A 25,588-nucleotide genomic window follows, 5' to 3' on the forward strand; every position below is an offset into this window, starting at 1 on the left:
GATAGGGAACATCCATGTCGGACTCCCTTTCTTATTACGGCTTCTTTCTTATGTTCTTCTATAATGACAAAATATTTCTTGTAAAGCGTTAAACTTTTGTTGTATAAGAATTTATTAAAACCTTATATTTCTACTTCTTTGGCTTCTGCCAAAGAAGTAGAAATATAAGTAGAAAACAAAATTTCATTTCAAAGTAGATACAAATGTTACAATATCAGAAACACTGTTGAGAACATTTTATATAAACCTAAATTCTTTTCCAAGCCAGCAGCAGCCTTAACTATGCAGCCAAGAAAAATCTGTTGCTGACTGGCAAATAAAATTCCTGGGATAAAAATTTACTGTGATTTATTTTCTTTAATTGTTATTTTGAAATTATGTTCAATATTTTTATTAATCATATTATTCTTATAGCAAGTACGAATGTTTCATAAATACTATACATAGTCGCTACGCATAGGCAAGATAATGACTTAACCATATTGCAGTATTTTATTTATTCTTTGTTGTATTTCTTTTTCAAATGCATATGTTTTAAAGATTTGTTCCAGTCTTTATATCCTTTTAATAATTTTCAGTATGTTAGTATTGCCCAACCTGTGTATGAATGTACATTATTATAAAATATTGATGAGCACAATCCATAAAATTAAAGTGTTCTATAAAATAATAGTTGTTTACAGTGATTTTCAAATTTTTAAATAGCATTGATGATAGTTTTGCAATATCATTAATCTTCTTTCTTTTCTTGTTTTAGCCTCCGGTAACTACCATTCAGATAATACTTCAGAGGATGATATGTATGAGTGTAAATGAAGTGTAATCTTGTACATTCTCAGTTCGACCATTCTTGAGATGTGTGGTTAATTGAAACCCAACCACCAAAGAACACCGGTATCCACGATCTAGTATTCAAATCCGTGTAAAAATAACTGGCTTTACTAGGACTTGAACGCTGTAACTCTCGACTTCCAAATCAGCTGATTTGGGAAGACGCGTTCACCACTAGACCAACCCAGTGGGTAATAGCATTAATCTGCTTTGTAGTAAATACACATTCCAGGTCACTCATGCATTCCTTTACGATGAAAAAAAAAATACACGTAGTTACAGTTTATCAGTGAGACTTGATGATTGAGAGGTGAGACTGAAAAAGGATTCACAAAATTCAAAAAAAACTATTGAATAGCTGTGGCTCTGTAGAAAAAATACATTTTCTGTAAGAACTGTTACCACAGACTGGTGTACTCGTATATTTTTCAGCAATAGAAATTGAAAACTGGAATTTATTTATTAGCCAAATTCAATACAGTCATTATAAATAAATTAAACCAACATAATTTTAAATAGTTATTAAAACAGTAGTTGTATTATATATATATATATATATATATATATATATATATATATAATATATATATAATATAATATAATATAATTAAGTATTTTAACAAGACCAGTATAGCAGACCTGAGTAACAGATTCCTACCAATTAAGAAGAAAATAGAAAAAATATAATAATGGGAGGAATCCAGAAAGGGACCATTTTAGTAAAGGTAACATTTAACAATCGTCTTTTGTCATACTGCCCACCTAAACAAATGCTTGTTCTGTGAGAAGAGTTACTGGACCAGGGTAGGAATTTCAAAGAAATGTGTGTGGGCGAATGATCATTCTAATGCTTGAGTTGGGCAGGTAAAGAAGATAGGAATATAAATACTCTGGGGAAGACCAGTTGTAATTAGTTCTGCGAAATTAGTCTAGGCGAGATGTTATGATGACAGTCTGCGAAATGATAGTCTGCTAGTTGTGAGTTCTGCAAAATGTCAGTCGACGAGAGTATTCTGCAAGGAGATCAGTGAAGGAGCGAATTTCAAGTTTAGGTTTGATGCAGTTACGGTGATGTTACAAGTAATTGCACTACATGAAAACAAGAAATGATTTATTGAGTTACTGTAAGACTATAAGCGAGGAGAGAATGTACCAAACTTCATTCATAAACTGTTAGGGTAGTTTTGTTTGTAAACAGCAAATTCACGATTATTATTGTGGTTGTGATTACTATGATCATTATTTCTTTATTTATTATTGTCATTATTTTAATTATTATTGAGTTGCTTATTATTGTCACTTATTATTATTACTATTGTCATTATTATTGATTTGTTTTGTTTTACTTATGTTTTTAAACCAATAAATTGTAATTATATAAACATTTTCAATCGTGTTTCTCAATATCCTGATCAAGCTGTGAACACGTGACAGTATTATTGCCCTTAATGGGCAACACTAACAAAAACAAAAAACCAATGTCATAATGCATTGTATGAACTTTTTAAAAATACATAGTAAGAATTAGTCACATTACAAATTCATTACATGTTTAGAGTGTAGGAGGTTAGGCTCAAGTAAAATACGCTGCTCACCTGCAACAGTAACCATATCCAACTTCAAAATAAAATACTGTCCACTTAAGACATCATTAAATTAGGAGCTATCTTAATGTTTTCTTACAAATTTCCCATATTTGATGGAGTAAATTGTATAATATTAAATCAACATCATTGAATTCAAAATACCAATATTTTCTTGTAATTTAATAAACAAAAATGGTCATTTTTACTATCTGATATTTTCTATTTTCTTAGAGTGTAATATCTTTGGAGAGAAATGAAATATAAGTAATCTTTTAATGTAGTTTTAGATCTGTTATAAATAAATAACACAATGAAAATATGAGAAGAAAATCCAAAATAAAAAAATAAAAATTTGTTTGAATTTTTTTATTAGCATATATTTACCGTTAACTTTATCACTTTTATGAAAAATCCATCAGTTTTGGTTTTAAATGTTATATTAAAAGTTACAAGTTTTAAATTAATACAAAAAATAATTTCTATAATATTCTTTTCATTAAACTTGGCTGTCTACCTTCTAGCCGCTGAACATAAATATTATTCTTTGAAAATGACTAGAAAATTACATTAATATAATTACTGATAAAAAAATTACTGAAAATTTTTATTTAATTTACTTCCATTTACTTTAATTTATGAAGCAGATTTTGAACAGTTACTTTACAAATTAGCTAGATTTTCATTAGTATGAAGTTTTCCAGAAGCCCAGTCAACAATTCTCAGATCATTCCATACAAATTGCCCTTTTGGACTTGAAATGTTTGGAGGTAGTAATGCTAGTTTTATTATTGGACTTGCTCCTGTTTACAAAAAATAAATGATTGTATAAATTAGTAAGTTTGTTGTTACTTTGAAAATTAATTATATTTATTTGCTAGCTTATGAGATAATCTTTATTTTAATATAAAAAAAAACTTCTACTAAATGTTTATTGAAATAAATTTGAAAACGTTATGATACTCAAAAAATTTGAGTATAAATTTGAAATAAATGTTTAATTAAATTCAGAATTAAAAAAAAATTCAAATTTAATGAAACTAAATCAAATTAATTAAAATCAAAAACAGTTAGTTAAGAGATGATTGAACAGTTGTAATCAGTAAGTAATAAAGAAAAAGTAAAGAAAAAAATAGATAAAACATATTTAAATTAGATTTTTTGTAGTCCATATTTCCTGTGTACATAAATTTTAGCCAATTATATAAATTATTCAGCCACTCCACAAAGTACAGAATTAAAGAACACTCTTACCGTACTTTTTTCATTAAGTGCTTTCGGGCATAACCTCATCTTTGGTGTTTAAAATTTTTTTTCTTTTTACATTTATACATTAGAACACATATGATATGTTAACGTATCATATGTATTTTAATGTGTAAATGTAAAAATGAAAAAAAGTTTTAAAAACTACTGAAGATGGGCTTAGGTCCTAAAAGACTAATGAAAAACAAGGTAAGGTAATAGTGTTCATTAATTCTGTACTTTGTGGATTGGCTGATTAAGTTTATAATATAAACTTATATATATATATATATATATATATATATAAAATGGATGTGTGTGTGTGTGTGTGTGTGTTCCAGCTTAATTTTTGAATGCCTGGAGCAATTTCAACCAAAGTTTGGCCACATGACTAACTACGTGGAAAAAAATACTGTGAGGGTAAGACAACCCTTCTCACCACCATCCCTGGTGATGGTGGTGAGAAGGGGTGACATTAAAAGTAATAAAAACTCACCAATATTAGAGTTGAATCCATCGTTTTCAGGGTTTATTAAAACAGTAATAGTCCCATAACATTTAAAGCTAAGTTTAGTCGAATAGAACTGTGTAGAAAATAACAGAATTTTTAGAAACAAATAGATCGGAATAAATAAATACCTGGGCAATGCCAGGTAATCGACTTTTTTTTACCCCTGGGGGCATTGTTAGGTATTGTTTCAGAAGATGAGATGAAATGGCAATTTTGTAGCATGTGAAAATGCCATGTCTGACAGAATTCAAACCCGAGACTTCCGCATGAAAGGCCGAGACACTACCAGTCACGTCATGGAGGCTGACCAGGTAATCAGCCGGTAGAATATAAAATAATGAAAACTAATTAATGTAGTCAGAAGCCAGTTGACCGTTTTTTGGTGATATTTCTTTTTGTTTAACGATAATCTTTTTAACATATTTAATATACCTTAGTCTACCTCTTTCACTCATTACAGTCCTTATTTTCCTTTGTAGTTTTTACCTCTATCATCAAATTAACTAAACCGGATATCTTAATGCACGGTCCATCAATCTAATTTACCTCTTTACTGGATGGATTTTGCCACAGTCTCTCTCTTCTTTTATTAGTATGAAGATATTTCATTATTTATTGAATTTTATTAACTCACCAAATTTTCAGTATTTTCTTGACTATTTGTTTTCTTTTGCTCACGTTTCACTACAATGAAGCGCTAGACTTTACAAAAATATTTTGAAGATAATCTTTTCAATTCTTACCCGTATAATATTCAGTGTTTCATGCAGCTTGTCCGTGATTTCTGTCAGAAGATAATTGTCATCCGTAAAAGATGTTAATACATTTCTTTTTGTCATCGGATCAGTAATCTGTTCTCAATTTTTTCCTGTAATCCCTGTATTACTTTCTCTACATACAAAATAATAAAGAAACAGTGACAGACTTCACACATCCTTGGTCTTACTCCTTTATGAATCAGATATAAGTCGACTTCATCTCTTATTCTTTTGAATAGATTATAAGTAACTCACAAAGTCCTACATTTAAGTTAACATTTTCATAAAAGTTAAACTTTTTCTACAATATTCAATAAGTTATGAAGTTTCATAGTTTTCACATTTTTCTGCTACTGCTTTTTACTGTGATATCCATATAATTTTTAAAAGCTGAAGTACTTCTCCAGTCTCTTATATTTTATTTACTATGCATCAAGCTTATTTCATTCTACTTCTTCCATACAGCATAGTAATTCAAGCAGTACATAAACAATTCCTATTGGTTTATTCTAGTTTCAATCATTTAGAACTTTCAAACTCTGTTCATTGTGTAGTCTCTTCTGAAATCATTATACTATTTTTTTGTTTCTTTAGTAGTATATCATAATTTTTTTCCTACATATGGAATGGTTCTTTCTTATTTGTGAACAAAGGTGTACCTTTTGTACTTCTGATCTTTTGCCCTTTATACATTTTGTGTTCATCGATCAGTTTTAGTATAATTCTGTGGTTTTTTACCCGCTGTTAGTTTTCTCTGAATATCTATACCGCCTTAATTATTTTTTTTTTTTCCTAATTTTTCCTGTTCATTTTCAACTGATTTTATGTAGTAGTCATTTTCTGACTCAGTATGATGATATATATTATTAACAAACAAACAATACGTAGGAAACGCTATAAAATGAAGACTTCTTGACAGTGATTATAAAATAAATGTAAAAATAAAACATTTGTAGTCATTTTAGGCAATCCCAGTTGGAGCATAAAGTTAACTTTAAAACATCAGAACTACTAAAATTACAGTTTGCATTGCCTCTTTACACAAAATCAAATCCAAAGAGAGATTTACTTAAAACTACTACGTACTTAATAATCTTTGTTTAGTGAAAAAATATTAAAAATAAAGCGGTTTAGATGGTTTTAAGCTTACTTTTGACTGAGATTACCTAAAATGACAATTTGTTTTTAGTCTATAACTGTAGTTAGAAATATTGGTACTTGTAGTATTTAATAAAAATTATTTATTTGTTATTAAGTATGAAGATAGCATCATTAACATTTATTTTAAGATCATTAATTAGTAATAGAGTGAAATTAGGAACGCATAATATTATTTTAATTATCAAATTAATAAAAATTTGCCAGAATAGTTCTGGCAGTTAATTTTAGTTGATTAAACAGTTAATTTTTTTTTTCTCTTTAAGATTGAAATATATTTCATTTTTACATATAAAAAATTATTAAACAGTGATCTTATGTAATATGAAAAATTGCGTGTTTCGTATACTTTGCCTCTCTAATAGGAGTTAGAGAAGGTGTTTTAAGTGGTACATTGAGTGTTACAATTAAATCATTACTTAAGAAAGTATTTTGTTGAAATTAATTGTTGACACATAAAAGACATTTTCTAAGATCTCTGCTTTTTTAGAAGGAATTTTTATTAAAAATAACACTAGTCAAAAAAAAAAAATTGATTTATCTGGAATCATACATGATGAATTTTAACTAATTTTGGAGTGCTGAATTTAGAATTCTTATCAGAATCTTGTAGTACTTTATGTTTTTTTAGATACGTACAATTTATTTGCCCATAAATGTACAATTACTGTGAAATAAATATTTAAAAAAAAAATATATTTATCTGTATTCATTTAAAATTTAAATCTACTAACATTTTATTGATTCAAACACAGATAAATTGAAATTTATTACTAAAATTTTAAAATAAGAACTAAAAGTCTAAATCATTGAAATTGTCTTACCCCTAATTTAATTGTCTTACCTTTAAAATATGTTGACAAACTTTTTTGCTTGTATGATGTTTGATCAATCTCTCTAAACAAAACCAACAATAGTCACCCATCTTCCTTGGTACCAATGCTCCATAGTCACAGAATATCCTAATGAAAAACGCTCTCCTTGCTTATCGCTGGCAGAGCCCAAATTTTCGGGAAAAATGTCTAGGTGGAGTGTAGAAATGAATTTTTTATGACATTCTACATCCTAAACATTTGTAGTTTTCTAACAGCTTATTAACCAAAAAAACATTGTAGTTTTCTTCTTTTCTGTTGCCTAAAGAACCACCAACAACATCTTTGAAAGACTTCCATGCAGCTAATTCACATTCGTTTAAATTTTTTGTCAAAAGTTGAGTCCTTAAGCTTCAGTTTCTTGATTTGCAGACCGATAAAAAACATTGTAGTTTTCTTCTTTTCTGTTGCCTAAAGAACCACCAACAACATCTTTGAAAGACTTCCATGCAGCTAATTCACATTCGTTTAAATTTTTTGTCAAAAGTTGAGTCCTTAAGCTTCAGTTTCTTGATTTGCAGACCGATAAATATCCCCTCCTTGGGCTTACAATCACTCAATTTAGGAAAAATTATTTTTAAATGATTAAATCCTGGTCCATCTTTGTCTAGTGCCTTTATAAAAATTTTCACGAGTCTGAGTTTTATGTGAATCTGTGTCAGTATGATTTTACCACTCTCTATTAATGATAAATGGTTTACATTTTTTTTCACCTGTCACAAACTTCTGCTGCAATAGCCAGTTCTTTAATTGGTAATGAGTTTTTGTAACACGACTATACCAAAGACAAAGAAAACAACAATATTTTAAAAACCTAGAAGTAATGCAACAACTTTCAGATTGCTGAAGACTTACCACATATGATCTTTGTATTTTATTGCTTCTAATATTGATGCCATAGTTTCAAATGTTTCATTCATGTCGACTGCATGAGCTAATAGAATTAATGGCTGTTTGTTATCATTATGCAATAAAACTGCTGTCATGTTAACTTTAGAAGAGTCAATAAAGACATCATTCTTCAGGAATATGCTCAATCCTTTCATGATTACAAACACACAATGAACGTTTCATAATAAATTAATTTGAAAGAGTTTTATTTTATGTTCTAAACGTAGTAACTTTTGTTTTTTCCACTAAAAGATTCCATTGTTACAGTCTAGATCCTAGAAGTTCAGCTTACTGCTTTGATATTTTTAAATCTCAAACTAAATCATTAAGTTCATGTTGTTGAATTAAATGAGGATATTTCTCCTCAGATACAGGAAGAAATTCTTCAACATCCTCTACACCATCTGCTTCATTTTCAGATTTTTCTTATAGCATGTCGGATTAGATTATGGTATAGGTACAGGTAATTTCTCCCTGTGTGGTACCGGCTTTAGAGATGAGGATACATCTGCATATTTTATGAACTTTATATTTTTGAATGAAAACCCAATTATATTTGTCATACAAAAGTAGCAGTCAATGAAGTGGTCCTTAGGTTCACGCCAAACCATCGGTACAGCAAACGGCATGGCTCGTCGTTTCCCCTTCAACCATTCAGTTGGAGTTGCTGAGCACATATGCAAATAACAAGAGGTGTCCAGATTTTATCTATCTTGATTTCCAAGTTCACAATCAAAATAAAATTGATAAGCTGTTTTTATCAATTTAGAAATAGTCCTTCTTTAAGATTTAGGCATAACTTTACCACATGTTTGTCTGGATGATTCAAGCATTCACAAACTTTTGCTGAAACCATGTTGTAGCAAATAAACACAAAAAAAATCACTTTTTTGTTATAAAAATATAGCAAAATACTAATAACTCTGTGAACCACTACCCAGAGTGTAGACAAGAGAAGTTCTACTGCATAAGATTATAAGCTCTGTAGTATGCAACAACAGATGTCTATGGTGTCATTATGCAGACATGCTTGTATGTTTCTGCTTCTCATGATACAGTGTATATGTTTATTTATTTTTGCTTTGTCCGAGGGTTGCTGGCGGCCGACCGGGTTGTCGCAGCGTTCTGGGGGAAAACGGCGGTCCTCCCCGGATTAAGTGTGTACGCACATTGTTTAAAAATAAAAATGAAGATACTATTCTTAATTGTAATCATGAATTGTTTTACGTTTCACGTAAAACTTTTACATGGTAACACAATTTCAATAATATTTGTAATCGGCACCCAAATTATAGTAAGAAAAGTTGTGTAACATGATAGATACAAATTTTTTGTTAACTAGTATGATTAAAAACTCTACTGATATTATGTTTATCATCTCAGTTATTGTAGTAAAATAACCTACTCGGCTCAGAGTAGTGTTGCTCATCCATATCATGTTAAATTTTGAAATTTAAACTTGTATTTCAGTGATTTTTAATTACTTTTTATAAAAATCTATCCCGAAGAAGCAAAGACCTTTGTGAAAACAATAATAGAGACAGTAAAAAAAAATAAAATCAGTAAGTGAAAATAATTTTAACAAAATAATTATAGTTTATTATAAACATGTAATTTACTAAGATATTTATCATTACAGTTTTTATTTTTTTATCGTTTTCAAAAATAGAGACCGTGGACCTGCACTTGTTTTTACTTTTCATTTTAATAGGTTTTTTTTATTACTTATGAATTTTTTTTCATGAAAAAATTATGAAAAATATATAAAGAACCAAATAGCACCAAAAATTAAGAAATCAATTTTTTGTCATATCCAGGATCTTCCAATTCTTCTTTATGCATAATGTATTATTGTTTAGAAGTGTTTAAACTGCAGATAATTATGGTAGGAGCACACTAAAAATGGAGAATGACAGAAAAGTGCACTGCGTTTAAACAACAGTCTGAAGGGTAGTAGGATGTGTATGAATATTTTTTATGTAAATAGAAGATACGTGTTTAGCGATTCTTGAGAAAATAAATAAATGGTAAAATTATAATTTCTTGATAAAGATAGGTGTTGTTTAAATTCCAATTTGATTTCGTGTTGGACATGAGACTGAAATGGAATATTGTCCTGCAAGCAATTAATCCCACAGTCTGGAAATTAAGAGAATGTGCTGTAGACTGAAGAGAAAAAGGTAGCAAAATTTGTAGGCTAATCTCTCTAGCAAAAAATTATTTAAATTTTTGTTACTTGAGCAAGTATATGAGCTTGAACGTAAACAAAGGATTAGTTTGTAATTTTATAATTTTTTAAATGGTTGTAGAAAAGAAGAAAATACTTTTAGATTTACCTTCTTCAGGTGTCAGATTTCCGGTAAAATTATTCGTTCTAGTTTTAACAAATCCAGGATGTACACAGTTTACAATAATCCTTTTCTTTCTTTCACGTTTATCAAATTGATATTGCTGAACTCTTGTCATGGCTACTACACCCATTTTAGATACATCATAAGGAGATTCAGGCCAGCCTTCTTCTATATGTTTGCCTTTCTTCACTGCTCTGTGTTAAACATATTTAAAAAACGGATTATAACTTTATAAAGTTAAATTAATAATAAATCTTTTTAATTTTTATTCGAGTGACTACTCGTTTTTATTTTATTGTTGATATCTAGTTGTGGCTGTAACATACATATCCCTAGGAGAATCTGTTTACACAGGTTTTTTAGAAGAGAAATTTTACAATTGTTGAAGACAAGCAGAAACTACTATCTTTCAATTAGAAATCAGAGTACCAAAAGTTAGATAATAAAAACCTTGAATAAAAATCTTCTGGTCCTCCAGGATGTAGGATATGTAGTGAATTAAAATCACAACACTAAGAATGAATTTATCATAGAACAAAGAAAAGTTTTGTTATCATAGAATAATAACAAAAGCTTCACTCTAATGAGTGAAGCTTTTGTTATTCTACAAGATGAAAATTCCAAATCAGGTTGTTCAAGTGATTTAAATGTTTCTGGCAGGAAAATATATCCAGGTACAGATATCTATGTAGGTACTTTGTTGTGATATAAGCACAGAAATCAATAAGAGAAGAAAAATACAAGAGAAAATATCAACTCAAAACTGATTACATGATTCTGCAATCTGTATTAATGAAATTACAATCACGTCTGTAAACTGAAATTTTGTAGTTATAAAGGGGAGTTTCTTTAAATTATTTTTTATTTAAATCCTCTGACTTTGGGTATATATCACTGCCTTTGTACATCTCCACAAAAAAAATTAAAGGATATGATCAGGTGATCTGCTTGGCTGTGCTTTTGGTTGCCCGCTGCCAATTCACCTGTAGAAAAATTTTCTGTTATGTACGTTCAGTTACACGGTATTAGAAATGAGCTGATGCTTTGTGATACTGAAAAAATTTAAATGTTTGGAGATGGTAGATAAATCTGAAGAAAGTTAGGTATTCATCCACAAGTGTACATGTTGAAGATATGATATCCAGTAAGAATACGATTTATTGAACCGGATAGTTATTTATTAAAATTTGAGTTGCCCATCAAATTAACATTATCATCTGAAGATAGTGATTCATCAGAAAAGAATATTTATGAGAGTAATATGTAAATCACTATTTTCTCTTGATCACTGATAATAAATTAATTGTGGATTTTCTTATTCAAGATAATATAGATATATTTAGTATTGCTTCCTCTGTATTAATGAACAAGATTGTGTTAATTAATTATACAAATTAACTGAAACAAGAATGATATTTTTACTTTTTTTCAGGTGTCTGTGCAGGTACTTCTTTTTTGATTTTTTTGTCATGATTGCTGCAGCCGCAAAATTAGATTAGCTGCGCTGTAGTGTGATTACATTTTTAGTTGTAAAATTTAGATACTATTTTCAGATTTTAAGTTCAATAAACAAATTGTCCCAGTGTTCATTTCACGGTTTAATGATGTTACTCCAAAATCTTACCACCAAGATACATGGTAAATAGCTACTAGATATAAAGTTAATTTATATTCAGTTATTAAAATTATTAAACTGAAAAATGAGCCACTTCATTATAGAAAAGAGGTAATTGTGAAAGAAAAGCTCTACAACTACTAGAGATAATGTATTAATTAAAATGTCATTAATTAGAAAAAGATAGACTTCAGAAGAAAAAATAAACTTGGAAGCAAAAAGAGCTTCCTGTTTTTAAAGTTAAATTTCATGACTTGACAGCCATACAGGCTGTAGAGTTGATCACAAAGAAAAGAAGGAAATAAAAAATTTTACTTGCATTATTTTGTATCATCAATAAGCCAAAACATATAAATTGAAAAAAGTTACTGAAAAAATTATTATTCTTAGATAAAACACAATTTTATATGTAGTATATTAGACTGTAGCATGTCAAGGGAAATGGTAATGAAAATCAGAATGCGAAACAAACTTTAAAACAACCTGAAAATGTTATTTTGAACTTGTGTTTTTCTTGTGCCATATGAAGGAATAGTTAAATATTTATATGTACTTATAATAGATATTTTATCTCAATTTTGAAAGAAAAATTAAAGTAAATGGAAATGCAGTTTTTCGGTAAGCTGTGGCCCATTGTTATTTATTAATTTGGAAGTGTCAAATATCTAAAAAAAATTCAAGTACTAGACAGACCTGGGTAGACTTGAACCTACCGAAAATTTGTAGTAACTTCGTTATCTTTAATTCATTCCGTCTGCAATGATAGCAGTGATTCAGAATGAATCAATGCTAACATTGACAAGCAGACTTTAAGCAACCTCAAAATGATATTTAGAACTTATTAGGTACCATATTTATGTCTACTTGTAATAGACGTGTTATCTAAATTTTGAAAAGTAAATAGAAATGCCATTATTAATAAGATCTGGCCCATTGTTACATTTGAAAGGAAAGTTACAAAGTTTGGAATCGCCAGAACTAACTGAATAATTGTAGTGTAAAGCCAGGTTACCTTCAAAAAATTTTGTTTGACATATAATATTTTACTTTGATGACAGATAATTAATACTATGCTATAAAAGCAAGTTCATCTCTCTGCTTAGATGAATAAAGTCTCAGTGATGAGGTACAAGGAGAAAGTAAATTTTAGTAAATTACACCTAGCAGAATTAAAATGCTACTACTACAAACAAAAGAGAGATTAACTTTCTGTTGAGAAATTGTCAATAATGTTCCTTAACAGTTTCTCTACTATTACCATTACAATAACCGTACTTAGATTTAGTGTTTTTTCCCCTTCTTTTTGCAATTGTTGGCACTGTGTTTCATCACTAACCTATTATTTCCAGTTATAATACAGAAGAATATTTTGTAAATAATTATATTGTTTTATTGAGAAACCAATACATTACTTTGTTAATTGACATTACCTGTGCCCATTCTTTCTTATGGTCATGAAGATTGTAAAACTATGGTACAATTGCCGAGGCTGAATTACTTTTAATAAGAGTATTAATGTTTATTACATAGTAAGTCTCAATGAAGGTGCCGGTTGTAGGACTGAAAATCACCTTTTTTCAGAGAGCTTGATAGGCTGTATGTAGCAGTATATTACCAAGATTAAACCACTTCAGTCATCATATTCCTTAATAAGCCTGTCACTGAATACCTCTTACTTTTGTAAATGACTTTGTTATTTTTATGAATGATTGTTACCTAAAGCCAGGTTACCTTCAGATATTTTGATAAAGATCTAATTTTGTAGTGAACATTCATATATCGGTTAAATTTACTGGAGTACAGTAAATCACTTTCTACAAAAATGAATTTAATTTTCTTAACTAGTACTAATTGTGAATGAATTATAGAATATTACATTAATTCATATTGCTCCAAGGGGCAATGCACTGCATTATTAAATGATTAAATAAATATTATAGAAAAACATATAGATTATGCACAAAGATGTTTTTGCATTATTTTGTAGGAATACAAATTATTCTGCTGCTGACCTTTATTTAAGGGTTTTATACAAATTTTTATAACATGTGATTTTTTTACGTTATGATAAAATACTCATAGGATAACTTTTTAAAATTATAGGTAATTTACATCTGTAGTCATTAATTCTTACCCTTACACATTAGTTGTAATTATTACACTGTAGTTACTACAATGAAGTACTGCTTTTTTATCTTTGAGGTAAAACATGGGATATTTTTTGATTAGTTATAATTTGAAAACCTTATATTTCAGAACCAATACAAAGAACTTTTTTCATTATCTTGATTTCAGGAATTTTTGTGTGAAGTACAGCCGCTCCTGAACGGAACTGCTCTGTACAGACATATTTGTTACAAAATTTACCTTACGTATGTTTACCTCAAAATTTACCCTATTTAATAACTGTAGTGTTTTCAAGCTGTAAACTGTCGTGTATAATTTTTAATTTTGTATAGTACTTAAAAAAATATATTTTAGTTGTTTTTTTAAAATAATGGTAATTACCTGTTGTATATTTATGTTATTATTTACATTCTATTTCCACCAAATTGGATTTACGCTGGATCTATGTCCAACTTTGGAGATTGTAACATGAATGAATCTTCTTTTTTACATTTGTATCATTAGTAGCTGTAATCCACAGACCAAATAACTCCACTCTTTACTTCCCATGATATCAAAACTGTAGTAGCAGGTAAATTAATTTGATATCAAGAAATTATTGTTTTTTCTGTGTTGTGATTAGACTGTTTGATCACATCCATTTATTACATCCTCAAAGTAAGATGTTATGATGTTTGCTCACCCAGAAACTGGCATGTATTAAATAGTCATTTGTGTTGATTTTTAACTGAAAAATATATTTTCGTGTTTCAAACTTTGTCTTACACATATAGTATTTGTAACTACTACTCTAAGAATGTTGTAGAATTGTTTCTCATTTTGGATCATATACATTCAAAATCAAATAGCTTTTGTATGCGGTAGAAGTTTTATTACAAGTAATATTTTAAAATATAAAAAACTGTTTTTTTTTTATCTTATAAAAGGAAGAACAGGGATAAAAATATAAATCATGGATCAGATGTTAGTGAGAAAAAGTAAAATTAATTCCAAACTATCTGCTATGGATTTAAATAAGCACCCAGTGGAATTTATATATATATATATATATATATATATATATATATATATATATATATATAAAATATATACAAACAACTTAATCACAAAACACTGTAACAGAAAAACCTAAAAAAAATTACTACCAATAGTCAACTGCCACAGGATTTTGTATCAGTTGGTACATCTTACATATTTGATGATGTGGGATCCTGCAAAAGCCAATTATTGATATTAGTTTTTTTAGGTTTTTCTGTTACTGTATTTGATGATTAAGTTGTTTTTTGAGTTTAACTGGCACAGTGGTCAGTATGTTAATGAGCTATTTCAATTTTCAGAAAGTTTTATATATATATAACAATTATTTTATGTAGATTACTTGCAACTTGACAATTAACTTGCTGGACAGCTAAAATGCAAATGTAACACCAGTAAAATATACAAAAATGATTTGTGTGGGCCAGAAAAATTAGACAGGGAAAATGTCGTGTTTTTTAATCAGTAACACTTCCACATTCAAGGGCAAACTTTTATCAAATGAAAAAGCATTATCCAACCGATTAAAAATTTTGGAATAGTTTTTTATATTGAAGGCCTTAATGTAAAGTAAATTGAAAAATGATGAATATATCTTAAGATTCTGCCCTCAAAGATTATCAGATAACTCTTCCTTAAGAAACTGAATATTACATCACGATTTAAAATTGCACCGCTCTGAATGAATAGTGAAAAAATTGTTAATAGAATATTGAAATACTCCAGTAACCACGCAACTCCCACAGTATTAAACCCATTGAAAATGTGTGGCCAACAATCAAAAAAAGAATTATAGAACAAAAATTGATCTGGATAAATAAATAATGCAAATGTGGTTGCATAATGAAATGAAAAGTATTAGATTTAACAATGTTTCAATTACTTTTTGCCGCCACTGGGCTCTTAAGTGTATGGGTATGTTTATTGCTACCAAGTAGATTATTTGAAATCTTAAAAAAAAAATTCAGTTCAATTTGTCAAAATTGTGGTTAAAGGTGTCAGCCAATCAATCTAATTTCTTTAACTTCTTCTTCAATTATTGAAATACCTTCTGATATGTTTTAAATGATATTCAGTCACTATTGTAACTTGTAAATTAATAAGATTATATATTAAAAAAAACTTACTTTAAATAATCATTCATTAGAACCATTAACCTACGAAAACTTAAAGTTGGATCTAAAAATCTAGATCTTATTTCTTCTGATCTAATTTTTGAAATGTTTGCTGCTGCACTAGCAACGTTCACAACACGAGCATATGGTCTCAAACTTGCCCATAACAGTCCAGTGATATGAAGTGTGTAAAAGAAATTAAGTGCTAATACATTTTCTGCAAGATCGTAGAATGGTACAGATGAATTTTCCTGATTAACAATGAAGGATTAATTTTATTAAACAGTAATATATTAAAATCAGTTTGGTTTCAATCATTTTCAATAAAACAATAATACTCACAATTACCCATGTCTGAATTAAATTGAAAATTAATATTAAAATTAACAGTAAAATAATATAAAACTTGATTGAAAGTATGTGTGTTATATTCATTTGAGAAAAGTAATTGTTAAAAAAGTTTATTAAGTGAAAATGAATAAAGATTGTTACTTTCAGTATTATCCTTCAAGACTATTGTTGATATTTTTTTAAGTAAAATATTGTGCCACGTTCAGAATGTGTAGGTTTTTAAATAACATTGGAAATAATTCAAAATAAAATAGTAAAATTAAGCACAAATCTTAAAGAGCATTAAAAATATTTGCTTCAAAGTTTCAAGGAAATATTCATATATTTCAAGTTAAATTTACTACTTCATAATCCTACTAGAAATGAACAATTAATGTATATTAATACTTTTTTCCAATGTCCTTTACAGTGCTGTTCCTTTAAACAAACAACCCTGAGTGGAAAAAAAGTATCATGTATTAGTATTAGTGCTTCTGTCTCTGTTCATTGTACTGATGCTGTACTTCAAGTTAGCGTTATTTCACTTATTTTGCTTGGGGCTTTCTTAAGTAATAGAAAACTGTATGTTAAGTCAATTTATATTTTTCTTTTACTGAAAAGTACAGTAGCCCAGGAATGTAAAATTAAACTGCATGGGTTGAAATAAAAAATAATCAGAGTGGTTCACGTTCTTCCAACGTACAAGAAGCCTGCATACAATAGAATACTTTTGCAAATTGCTTCATAGAAGCAGGACACAAATAAAAGATAAATAACTACAACATCAAAATTTTACACAATATAGAAATCATGATTTCAACTCGCTAAATATGACAAATGCAACATAGATTGTAGATTGAATATATTATTTAATTACATATTTAAGGAATTTTTTAATATGTTTAGAATGGCTAGTACTAAAATCAGTGCTACTGAAGAAGTTGCTGTTAATTAACTCCAAACAACCTTTGAAGGAAGAACTTTCAGTAAAATCTGAAATCGCTACATTTGTCATTTTTCATTTTTTTAAAGTATTATCATGTACTAAGTTATTCAAAAAATTGCTACTGTGTGGTTGAAATCTCTTCAACTTCTTACTTGTTTTTTAACTTTCAAATTGCAAACTTACTGTTTTAATCTCCCGCAAATCCGAAATAACCCATTAGGGTTTTTAGAGGTAGTTTTGTATATATAATCATTATGCTACTACTGCTTCATCCTAAGAAAGAGACTATATTAAACAAGTAGCAGCATCAAATGGTTAGTATGAAGTGGTACAGTAGGAGGATGATAATTTAAAAAAGGAATACTCATGAATTTAATTAATTACATCTAAGTTAAAAATTAAGTTAATTTCTAAAATTCATGGAGATATGCTGTGGAACTATACTCCACTTACTTCATTATTAGAATTGAAAAGAGCATAGTTGTTAATGCTGCAACTGCATAAATTAAATAAATGATATACATTAATTATTACAGCCACCCTAATATGTGTATTATGATATACATTTTTTTTTCACTGTATAAAGAAGTATTTGTTTCTTAGTTAGTGACACAAGTTATATTGGATGAAGAAATCTGGCTAGTAAATATTATTCTAGTATCAAGAAATATTTAAGAATCAAAATTTTTGTGTATATGATTAGAGCAGCCACAGTTGGAATACCCTGATTGTACAACCTGACAACTGTAAGAGAGGTGATGTAATCCTTCTACATATACAGTGTAGACATATAAAATAGAATGCAAAAATTATGGGAAAATAACATGATAGATTGAAGCCAAAGTTTTTTGAAAAGATTATCTGTCATGGTCGCCAATATCTTAAGGTAATATGTTACAAGGAAACATTAAGTTCTTAGACTCATTTTGATTTATTACACGCAGTGAATTACCATGACATCCAGTCAGAGTGATCATTATTCTGACAGTGCGCATGTCAGCTTGGCCGATCTGAGTCCCATTGCTACAGACAAGCAAGTATATGTTAGTATACTTGCATCGGGCTTCACTGTCATCAACAGACTTGAGTACATCATGGAAAGAAGAAGAAGTTAGAAGGAACACTCAGTGCATAGGAACTTAATGCAGTTCATTACTTCTCAACAGCAATTTTTGCCACCAACTGGCTAGCCGAAGTAGTTTTTTTCAGAACCTGTTAATAGTTGAAGCTAACTTCTTTGCTCAAACTTCCAACTACGGTCACCTGATGATGACCTAAAACAGTTCAAGAACTATTTTGAGGATAAGAGTCTCGCACTTGCTCAGCTGTCACTCAAATCAGTTCTATTAAATCAAGACTAAGTGTCTCTAGTCAGATTCAACTTATTTACTAAGGTTGATGCCACTGCTAACTGAACAACGTTTTCATTGCCACCTATATTCTTGTTGTCACTCTTGAATATCATATCCTTACTAGAATTGATAGGAAGACAGAGAGGAAGTAAAGTGATGAATGAAAAGTTTCAAAATAGAGAAGACTGTGGTCCTCCTTTTATTGCTAATCAGCAGGTAGTGGTTAAGAATATAAGGGAAATTAATGGTATTTACAAATCAAGAGGAAGTGCATACCTATATGAATTGGAAGAAGTTGTGATTAGAAAAGGGGAAATGAGTATTGAAGGGAAGATATGAATATTTAAAATAAATGTTTACAGGTAAACAAATATTGTTAGGGCTTCATTTGTCAATACTGACTGACTTGGAATGTGGAATGGACTAAGCAGAGAGGTCTTCTATTCCACACTGTTCAGTTTTATAAGAGAGAAATGTAAAAAAATGATTTTTATGGATGATATGATACCTAGGGTTAGGAAATGATGAAGGTAATGACAGCATAATGCTTTGATTAAGAGTATGAAATAAAAATAACTAAGGAAAAGACCAAAGTAATAATGATTTTGGAAGATAGAGATAGGTGGGAAACGTTTGAGCGGGATGAGAAGTTTTACTTAGGATGTGAGATTTGTGAGAATGGAAAAGTGGCAAATGAAATTTAAAATAAATTGCTAAAAGGAGGAATAAATGTTAAGTTATTAAATGCCTGTTATAGAACAAAACTATAACAAAAAAGGTCAAAATCATGTTAACATTTATTATTTGGTTATAATAATTTATGCTACAGAGACTTTGAAGAAGCAGAAAGAGAGTGCGTCAGAATAAAAGTTGTAGAAATGAAATTTCTGAGAGCTGCAGTGGGAAAAACAAGAAGGGTCTGATGATAAACATACCGTATGTTTTTAATTAATAGTTTACAATATTTGAGAGAATGACGATGAGGTTTGGTGACACAAACATCTTAAAAGAATTATTGGGGAAATGTTTCCAAGAATGATGAAAGAACTAGTAATGGATAGATAAAAATTTATCATTCTAGAACAAAATAGACAGAGTTAATGAAGCTGTAAGAAAAAAAGGATACATATGGCAGTGGTAGGAGGACAGGGGAAGACCTACAGTGTATCTAGACTTTGCAGTGGTAGTAGTGTGGGATTAGGATATATATACAACATTATAACTGTTTTAGTAATGAATAACAAATTGATATAATTAAGAATGCGTTGTGTATTGATTTTTTTCTGTATTTAATCAATGCTGAATAAATGGTTAATCTATGTTATTCTGTAAATTTCATATTGTTCAAGTATGTTGAGTTTATGCCCTTTGCGTAATATCTGGAAAATTTATATGTTGTAAACATCTCATTTCACATTTGTTCAGTTTCAATGAGTGATTTGTCAAATTGATTTTGTTGTTGTGGGAAGCATTTGTTGCTGTGAATGTGCATCTGGGTTTGCCTAGTTACATATTAAATACATATTACAAATTAAAATGCAATTTAATTTGTAAACTTTTGTATGTTATGCTTTGTTAGCATACTGTTTGATCTAGTTATTTAATTATTTAGTTAACCCAATAACTCTTTTTCATGAAAATACAACAATTTTTTTTTACATATTTATATTTTTATGAATATCTATTGAAGAATTTTAGCATTATATAACCTTATGACACTGGTTGGTTTTCAAATTAGTTTTTTCTATGTACTACAGCATGTGGTTTGTATCTGTGCAACATGTGTTAGAAGCTCCACATATTTGTGCTCTATGGTAAAATGGGTTGTGGATACAACCCAATCTTACCAAGTTGTGGATACAAATAATCTTATTGTTTTTGAGCTGAGTTTTCAGTTTTTTTAGTGTCTGTTGTGTACTTTGAAAGAATGAGATGGACTTTTAACTTGAGTGCTGTTTATATCTCTAAGCTAAAAGGTAGGTGGGTAATTTATTAATGCATTTAACGAATATCTCACATTCATGCCACTCACTCAACACTGAAACGTAATAGTTTTCAATTTAAACTGAAAAGTTAAATTACAAATTTATCTAGATATTTCAAAAGTTATATTGTTACTAGAATAGTCATATTTATTTATACTTACTACATACATAGTGGCAGCATTATTGACTAATATGTCAAATCCACCATGACGTTTCAAAAGAATTTCCTCTTTCAGATCAAAAGTTCTGCTAATATTCTTAACATCAAGTTGGTAAAATTCAGGATAACAATCATACTGCAACATAAACAGATAAAATAAATAATTGATTTTAGCTGAAAAAGTGTTTGTTTTCTAACATTTTCTGTAGATTTATTTTTAGCCAGCTTTAAAAGAGTAAGAAGTTCTCATTTGGATCAGGTGATTTTTAAGCCTTTCTCTCTTTCTCTCTCAAATAATTTTAATGGTTTTTTAAATTCTTTTGAAAAAAAAATACTTATTTTCACAAAATTTACTCTAACCTAACATTCTTATTTTTTTTCATTTTCATCGCTGCATTGTTACAATGCAATGATACGTATTGATATATTATTTAATTCCTGTGTCACTGCGGTAAAGATTTTTTGCTCAAAAAAATAAAATTAATTGGAACATTTTAGGCAAAAAGTGATGTATAATTCTATATTTCAAAATTTGACACATTGTTAGTAACTGTTGTTATTCTATCTGCCTTTTACCAAGACACAGCTTTCTTGCCTTTACACTTCTTATGAATGGTTTTTTCTGACTGAGCTTGTTTTGTAGGCCAGTTCATTCTTTAAATAAATATGAAATAAATTAAAAAATTATAAAGCAGGCATAAAAGAAACTTAATAAAAGTGTTACTTGTCCAGTTATTGTTACTATTCTTTAGGCTCTTAGATTCTGGTGCCAAACTTAAATCGATTATGAACTTCTAACTTGTAAAATAGCTACAACTGCCAAACGTCTTTGAAGAATAACCAAAAATTTGCTTATATTACTTACAAAAGTAATTTTACTTATATTTACTTAAGAATAAAAAGTAGAAGAATTATTTTTTTTTGTATTGTTTTCTACCGTTACTGTATCATATTTATGAATAAAAGAAAGTTAAAATGAAAATAGCAAAAAAAATTTACTAAAACAGTACAGCGAATGCTTTTTAATAATTACAATAGACACCGGTTTTTCAAGAAAAATTTCTCACTACTTAATTTCTAGATAATTCTCCAGCAGATAGCAGGCAAAATGTAATATTTAAAGATATTTCTACTTGTCATAGGACGAGTGGAGGCCTTCCTTAAGGTGTTCTGCTGAGCAGAATGTAACAACTGATTATCAACTTGAGATACAACAGTTTATATCTTGTATTGTTCCCTTCCCATCCCATGTTTGCTATTTGATTTTTTTACACCCTTCATCGATGACTTAACTTACAGCCTCAATTTCTTCTTCCTTTTCTCTTTCAGCTATTTGTTATTCAAGAGTTTTTACTAATTATGCTTTCTCTCTCTGAATGTGTTCAATTCAGTTTTCTATCCTCTGTTGTACATAGAAGCGATCTATCCGTAGTATTTTGAGCAGATGGATGGACAGTGGTGTATGGCAGCATTGGCAATTGTTTTACAATATGTGGATTTTTTTAAATTCATTTTCTCACCGGTAGCTACAATCCTACTACTGATTACAGCTTCCCTACTCAATGTTTGTGCGATAAGTAATGAAGTTTTTAGTTTATGAAGAGATGTCACGTTTGAACAGAATTCAAATCTAGAAACTTCTGGATAGAATGAAGAATACCAATGTTTTCATGGTTTTGGGTTGGGGGTTATTCCTTTGTATAGATCTATCTGATGGCTGTACAGAAAGCCCAACCAAGAGTAAGGTGATTTTAATTTCATAAAGCCAAACTTACTACTCCCACCAGTTGTGTACACGCATTTTGTACCACGGTGAAAACAGTAAGCTATGTCTTGTTTTTCAGTCTGATAATTCCACAACATTTGGAATGCGTATCAAGAGTAACAAGTGAGAAGATAAAATAACATAAAGTAAGGATGAAGTAACTTTGTCAATATGCGGTCTAATAAATCTGTTCATCATAGAAATGATGAACAGCAAGCTTGTAGGTGCTTGGTGCTATTGATAATAGCTACCTATTGCTATTGATAATAGCCTTAGCAACATACTTAAGATTGGCACCAGTCAATTTTCATCAAATTTAAATATCAGAATTATTCTATTATCACATACTTATATTAACATAAACAAGCTGTTTAATTTCTATTAAATTTTAAATCCTATTCACAGTACGCAACTCACTGCTTGCTCTTAATCTCTTTCTGCCATTTTCTTAGTTAAAATCGCTTTATAGAATTAAATGTGTTAATAATAAAATAAAATAATTTATTAATAAATTTTACTCTGCCTTCTATACAGAAGCTTCTAGATTTGAATTCTGTTCAGACTTGACTTTTTTTATACGCTAAAAAATTCATTCCTTATCGCAGAAACATTAATTAGGACAGCTATAATCAGTTGTAGGCTTAAAATTACCGGTGAGAAAATGAATAAAGAAAAACCCACAGATTGTAAAACAATTGCAAATACTGCCAGGTATCACTATCCATCCACCTGCTCAATACAATATAGATAGAGCACTTCTATGTACAATTCAGAGGATTTTAATACATGAGTATAATTTTTTTTTAATAATATATGAAATTACATTGCATCACAATGGATTTGATGCAGTATGATCGTTAAAGAAATTATTTAAAAAAAAAAGAAATAAAAAATTAAAAGTATATTTATAATTTTTGCACTCGATCCATAATTTAAACTATATATATTTAAGTTTTACTTTTATATTTTAGGTTTTTACTATATATATTTAAGTTTACACAACTTATAATTTAGATGCACATAATCACAGGTAAACAAAAGACTTCATAATGGATCCAGTTCTGCGAGATAAATAAGAATCATTAAAAATAAATAAGAATAACTGTGCAGTCTATGAAAAACTCACAAATTTTAAGATTAAGCCACCACGTATTTTCACACAGTACTGTTATGTTTCAGCTTGGGATGCTTGATATTCTTGGAAATTGCTATGTAACTTTTAGAAATGACTTCTTACCTGCAGGAAGTTGCCTACAACTATAATGATAATGACACTTAAAGTATAGAATAGAAAAATAATAATTATTTTTGTCTTTTGTTGAAAGTGAGAATATTGTAAACACTTACTTTATGTAGTTCTTCTACTGCTGCTTTTCCTCTTTCTTCATTACGAGCTGTTAAGTATATGGTACCATTTCCTTTAAATTCCTTGCATAAACCTTTAACGACTTCAAAACCGATACCTCTGTTTGCTCCTGTAACCTGTTAAATAAATATATAATTTATATTTGTCATATCTAATCGATAAACAATATTATTTTTTGTACACCGGTGAATTTTTGCAAAACATAATATAGTAAAAGCTAATTTTTATTATAATTTTATTTAAAATAACGATTCAAATCCAGCAATTTTGTTTTACTATTAGTTACATAAACAGTATATATTTAAATATGAGAAAATTTACACATTTACACACATTCAAAATGTTTGAATGCATAATCAAAATAAATGTTAAAATTTTGCATTAATTCACAATAAATCTTTGAATGGTATAATCTGTGATTTATTTCAGACATTTCTGAGTACTATGTGAAAATTTAAAAGCTGTTGAATGTAATTTGCATTCTGTGTAATTCTGTGTCCATAATGCTGTAACTTTCATAGCTGTACATGCTGTATAAGCACGTACACATAATTTATATGCACATTTTTCTATTGATATAAATAACTTATTGGCTCATGTATACATATAAAATTAAAGAAAATTAACTGTCATTAATTTTCTTAATTTATTTATTTACCATTGGAAACTAATAGAATATTAGTTTCATACCTTTGTTTAAGATACATATTGAACAGATATTGTTTTCGATACTAATTTTATTTAATCATAAAATATAAAAATTATTTAAATCATCCCCCAAAAAAGAAAAAATGTCCTGAGAAAGTAAATATTACTTCATTTAAGTCATTATCTGTCAAATTTTCCTTAGCACAATGAGACAGCATACAATGCACTATTTCTCACAGAAAATACTGCATTAAGTCAATTTGTTGTTTAATATGCAATATTAAACAACTCTTTCTTAAAGCTGTAATTTAATCCTAAGATACTCATATTGCTAATCAAAATCTCTTTTTTTGAAAGTAGTGATGTTGATCGAAAAATGTTTGATAATATTTAGTAAGTAATCCATGTATATTTTTGGTCCTGGTAGTTTTATGCTCGTCTGTACATACATGCACATGAGTGTCCACACATGCGCGCGCACACACACACACACACTTATTTTTTTTTACATATAATGAGAGAGAGATAAGAGATTATCAATTCGAAAATTAGTTTAAATTCTACTATTATAACAAAAAAAGAAATAATGTCAATGCACAAAATTTTTATTTAAAAATTAAATAATTGTCTGTAGTGTATTAAATTAAAAAAAAAAAATAGGCTGAAAATAAATAAAGTAATAAATCTTCTCATGTAATGTTTTTTTATCATAATCCAGAAAATAGAGTTATTTTTTATGATTTTACTATAAAATTTGATTAATTAGTAATGAGTAATAACAATAATAGTAATAATAATAATAATAATAATAATCTGGTCTAATGATCTTAAAAGTCAATGCTCGTACCACAAAAAATTTTTTTTAAAAATTACTTACAACAGCTACAGGATTACTTTTAGCCATTTTGATAATGTCATGCAACTATTATTTTATAATAGTTTTG

At 28.7% G+C, this 25,588-nt stretch overlaps 1 protein-coding gene across 1 annotated transcript; it reads right to left on the bottom strand.

The window, feature by feature from the left end:
* Positions 1-2,808: 2,808 nt before the first annotated feature.
* LOC142321102 (carbonyl reductase [NADPH] 1-like) lies at positions 2,809-25,588 on the bottom strand. The gene is made up of 6 exons (XM_075359099.1): positions 25,522-25,588; positions 23,978-24,112; positions 20,867-21,001; positions 16,105-16,343; positions 10,186-10,394; positions 2,809-3,217 (listed from the first exon to the last, which is right to left on the bottom strand). Exons 1-6 carry the CDS (start codon positions 25,546-25,548, stop codon positions 3,078-3,080), a joined length of 885 nt encoding a protein of 294 aa, XP_075215214.1. The 5' UTR covers positions 25,549-25,588; the 3' UTR covers positions 2,809-3,077.

Source organism: Lycorma delicatula, chromosome 3 (genome assembly GCF_047948215.1).
Source record: "Lycorma delicatula isolate Av1 chromosome 3, ASM4794821v1, whole genome shotgun sequence".
Taxonomy (NCBI): Eukaryota; Metazoa; Arthropoda; class Insecta; order Hemiptera; family Fulgoridae; genus Lycorma; species Lycorma delicatula.